General features: G+C 49.6%; 1 protein-coding gene across 1 annotated transcript in view; it reads left to right on the top strand.

Moving 5' to 3' along the window:
• The window catches only part of LOC108793593 (C-C motif chemokine 19-like), a 22234-nt gene extending 17537 nt beyond the window's left edge, over positions 1–4697 (top strand). Inside the window, exon 4 of the mRNA XM_018564583.1 lies at positions 4587–4697. Within this exon, the coding sequence (XP_018420085.1) occupies positions 4587–4697 (111 nt within the window). The remainder of the gene's footprint in view (positions 1–4586) is intronic.
• Positions 4698–5128: the final 431 nt, after the last annotated feature.

Here is a 5128-nt window from a genome sequence, read left to right as displayed (position 1 = left end):
AGCCATGACACCCCCTTTTCCTTTCCCTTCACATAATCTTCTCTCTGCCTTTCATCTTCTTCTAGAAAATCATTTCTGATGACTTCCATGATGTGACATTTTTGCCCGTCATCACCTCCAGATGTTCCTGTAATAACTTGTCCTGTCAATTCAGACTCTGCGCACAATTATCACATTGACTCCATGGGAGGGGGAGGGGGGGAGGGGAGGGGTGTACAATGTATACAATGTGACATGGCGGGTAACAGGTTATGTACCAGAAACGAATCCTGCGGATCTTCCTCAATGTAGACCTTCTACACACCAGACACGAGTACTTCTTCTGGTTGTAGAGACGTGGGGGCTTCCGGCCGATGGAATAATAGAGCTTCTGCTGGGTAAATATTGATTGTGGATGATAAATGATGAAGAAATCAGCTCTTCTCACAAGCACACGAGTCTTCCACCAACCGTCCATCAAGGAAAATGTTACCTCTAGAGGCCTAGTGCCCATCCCAGGGCCATATAGTGATTGTTGTGCTTTGCAGACCCCAGAAGTCAGTACTAGGAGTGTAGCATGTCTGCAGTCTCTGATCATCTCCTGTAGCATGTCTGCAGTCTCTGATCATCTCCGTGTAGCATGTCTGCAGTCTCTGACCATCTCCTGTAGCATGTCTGCAGTCTCTGACCATCTCCTGTAGCATGTCTGCAGTCTCTGATCATCACCTGTAGTATGTCTGCAGTCTCTGATCATCACCTGTAGCATGTCTGCAGTCTCTGATCATCACCTGTAGCATGTCTGCAGTCTCTGATCATCTCCGTGTAGCATGTCTGCTGTCTCTGACCATCTCCTGTAGCATGTCTGCAGTCTCTGATCTTCTCCTGTAGTATGTCTGCAGTCTCTGATCATCACCTGTAGCATATCTGCAATCTCTGACCATCACCTGTAGTATGTCTGCAGTCTCTGATCATCTCCTGTAGCATATCTGCAGTCTCTGATCATCTCCTGTAGTATGTCTGCAGACTCTGATCATCTCCTGTAGCATGTCTGCAGTCTCTGATCTTCTCCTGTAGCATGTCTGCAGTCTCTGACCATCTCCTGTAGCATGTCTGCAGTCTCTGATCTTCTCCTGTAGCATGTCTGCAGTCTCTGATCATCTCCTGTAGTATGTCTGCAGACTCTGATCATCTCCTGTAGCATGTCTGCAGTCTCTGATCTTCTCCTGTAGCATGTCTGCAGTCTCTGACCATCTCCTGTAGTATGTTGGCAGTCTCTGATCATCTCCTGTAGTATGTTGGCAGTCTCTGATCATCTCCTCTAGCATGTCTGCAGTCTCTGACCATTTGAGCTGATCTCTTTGCATGGCACACTTTCTTGAGTCCATAGAAAACTCTCCTATCATGAAAGGACTTGTTACAAAGGAGGGGCGTCAGCTTGGAGTTGGCCATGAGTTCAACCTGAACCCAAGCTCTTCGCAGGTCACTGAGCAGGCAAACAATTTGTCCAGGTCTACCGCCCAACCTCCAACTGTGTCTTAGCAGACCTTGGAGCGTCGTTGGTTGCTGGAATGCAGGTTGGCGCACCATGCCAACCTATGACCCTATGGGGCCACATGTCTTAGCAATCAATGACACTGATAGGCAGAGGTCTATGCAGTGGCGTAACAATAGCCATAGCGACTATGTGGGCTCTTCAAGGGGTGTAACTAGAAATCATAGGGCCCCATACAAAATTTTTCTATGTGATTTCTAGTTACGCCCCTGGGTCTATGATAGGGAATTAACATATTCCCCAGAGGCCATTCAAGAAAGGTAACACAGGGAGCACATAGACTTTCAATGTCCACTATTCCTCTCTCTATATATATATAGTAGGTTTTACCCTAAATATGTCAATATCATACTTACCAACACCGTTAATCCAACCCAAGGTCCACATTTCATCCGCAGACTTTCCAGAAGGCACGCCCAATCCTACCCCCTTTCTGGCCTGATCCCACCCAGATCCCCACCCCTAAATATGTAGGGGCTGCCTATCTTATCCACAGTATATATTTGGTTCCAACCAGACCCTGCCTCTAAATATGCAGGAACCCCGATCCCCACAATGAATGCCTTTTCTATCTCTACAACTAAGCCCCTAAGGGTGAAACGTGTCAGCGGAGAGCGGTTTAGAGGTGGGGACGACAGTGTGATCGTTGACAAGCAATAAAGTTTTATCCTCTGTGATGACAGGCGGTGTGCGGCATGGACGGGCTCACGCCCCTTCACTGGCTACATTGAAGAATACAGGAGCAGGTGAGGGAATGGAACAGTCGTCTTTTTTTTCTCCAAATCCTTTTTGAGTTGCTGGGCATGTGCAGTAACTAAAATATAGCTGATGCTGTGATTCTGAGACATGGCCCTGGACACAGCGTCACGAAGAGAGAGGACCAAGAGCAGGATTGTCCTGACAAATCCGGGACAATCGGTATGCAGGGCAGCCATCAGGGGGGTACGGCCGATACTCATGTAAGGGGCCCGGGCAGCCTGGGGGGCCCATCCGGGTCCCTTACATGACTATCGGCCAACGGTGAAGGGGCGAGGAGGCGGAGGCCTGGCCCTAGCAGCGCAGGGCCCCAGCATTGCCGCTCCAGCGGCTTTGAGACAAACTAGGGCCCCATCAGCGACGCTGCTCGTCTGATGTCGGACTGGCCATAAGTGACGTCACGTGGCCACATGGCAGACGAGGCCATGTGTGCAGGTAAGAGGAGCTAGGAAGGAAGGAAGGAAGGAAGGAAGGAAAGGAGGGAGGGGAGGAATGCAGCCCTGACCAGCCCACCTGAGACCCCTTCAGAGCCCACCATAGACAGTCTCAGATGGGCTGATGTCTATGGTGATGCTCCAGCTACAACTGGGGTTCCATGGGATGAGCGAGTCGAACAAAGATTAATACAAATCAATTTCTACCTTCTACCAAATATGGGTTAGTCTCCCCAATTGGTTATAGCCATAACCCAACCCACAATCCAATCTCACTGGTATCTCTGTGTAGATCTATTATTTTAAAACCAATAATTGCCCCTTAACCATTTTTCTACTACAAACGTGGCAGCAGGACCGTGTAAACCAACCAGAGGCGTCCCGAGGCGGGGTGACACCCGGTGCGTGTACCGGGTGACACCCTGCAGTGACGTCATTGCGTACGCGCATGACGTCATCACGCACGTGGGTGATGGAGTCACCAGGGCGATGGAGACATCAGGGATCTAATTGACACCTATTGTCTCCCCTGCACTGTTTCCAAGTAAATAGTATTGACACTACTTGATTTTTCTGCATCCCTGGCCTTCAGTGGCCAGAATTTAACAGCAGTGAACCTGGAAGTCCCAAACGGATTTAAAACGGTAGTTTGAAGCCTTTAATTTGAAGCCCACCAAATCATATATACTGTGTAGTAGCCAGGAAACGTCACGGAACACCTGAATCCAATTATTTGGAGGGGGAGGGGCCAATAGTTTTGGTAATATAGTGTTTATTTTTTTTCAAGCAAATTTCTGGTCTATAATGTGCATTTTAACATGTGTGCATAAAAATTGTAGGCAAGAATACTGAGAATAGACAACATAATAGAAGTTCTTCCTTTGGGGCAAAGCTGTAATTATTGGCGGTTTCCAATTTTTGAACAATATTCAGATTTTTGGGAAGAGGTGGTCCTCCCATTGCAGCATCAGCTGTGTACAGTGAGGAATCAGAAGGGACGTTTCCTCCTTCCAGTAAGCCGCAGCATCCCCTCCGCTTACCATGATTGGCTGCAGACATCATAGGAGCTCAGTGACACCGCACAGCGACATCCATTCCGGAGCCGCGCTCCGTGTCCCTCGAGCTGGCGAGGCTCAAACGGAGACTAAATCTGTTTCCAGAAAGAACATTCTGTGAACTCTGTACAGACATCATGGAAAGTCCCCAACTTCCCTCTGAACTTCAGGCTGCTGGCGCCCAGTCAAAGTTTACTTACTATTCACAGGAAATAAACAAATCATGCCTCTTAAAGGAGAACTCCACTTTGTAAAGAAAAACAACAAATGAACATGGTTGCATAATTTAAATCTGAACTCTGGCTTTCCCTTCAGTCTTCTATCTGACCTCCGTCCTTCCCTTCAGTCTTGTATCTGACCTCCGTCCTTCCCTTCAGTCTTCTATCTGACCTCCGTCCTTCCCTTCAGTCTTCTATCTGACCTCCGTCCTTCCCTTCAGTCTTATATCTGACCTCCGTCCTCCCCTTCAGTCTTATATCTGACCTCCGTCCTTCCCTCTAGTCTTCTATCTGACCTCCGTCCTCCCCTTCAGTCCTATATCTGACCTCCGTCCTTACCTCTAGTCTTCTATCTGACCTCCGTTCTTCCCTTCAGTCTTCTATCTGACTTCCGTCCTTCCCTTCAGTCTTATATTTGACCTCCGTTCTTCCCTTCACTCTTCTATCTAACCTCCATCCTTCCCTTCAGTCTTATATCTGACCTCCGTCCTTCCCTTCAGACCTCTATCTGACCTCCGTCCTCCCCTTCAGACCTCTATCTGACCTCCGTCCCCCCTTCAGTCTTATATCTGACCTCCGTCCTCCCCTTCAGTCTTGCACAATTGTATCGGGTCTTCTTCTGGATTTCACTGCACACTGGGAGCTTCTCACATTACAAGCTGCAGTCCTGGCTGGAGGACTTCCAGCATCAGGGGCGGAATGACTATTTGGGCTCTCAGGCACCCAAGGGCCCGCGACCAGGTGGAGGCCCCTTGCCTCCCCTACTGTCCGCCCATAGTTGACAGTCCCGTTCAGGGCCAAGCAGGGAGTGCTGGAGCCAGATCCTGCCGCTGGGAGAGTAGACTCAGCTTCTCCCTGGAGCTGCCTGAGGGCCTGCTGCCAGGGGGGGGGCCCTGCCCCCCCCCCCATAGTTGCTAATCCTGCTTAGGGCCACGCAGGGAGTGCTGGAGCTGAATCCTGCTGTTGCTGAGCGAGGAGAGCTAACTTCACCTGGGAGCCGGAGAGTGCAGCAGCCGAGAAGAAAGGTGTGAATAAGGGAAATCTGGCTGGATGGGTCCAGATTCCATTGTCAACCTGCGGAGGACTGTTAGTGTGGTAAAGCAGGAGGCTGGAGGTCTGGGAGGTCATGATCAA

This window comes from Nanorana parkeri, unplaced genomic scaffold (genome assembly GCF_000935625.1).
Source record: "Nanorana parkeri isolate BGI_ZX_2015 unplaced genomic scaffold, ASM93562v1 scaffold763, whole genome shotgun sequence".
In the NCBI taxonomy this organism is placed as follows: domain Eukaryota; kingdom Metazoa; phylum Chordata; class Amphibia; order Anura; family Dicroglossidae; genus Nanorana; species Nanorana parkeri.
This window is presented reverse-complemented; position numbering and strand designations above follow the sequence as displayed.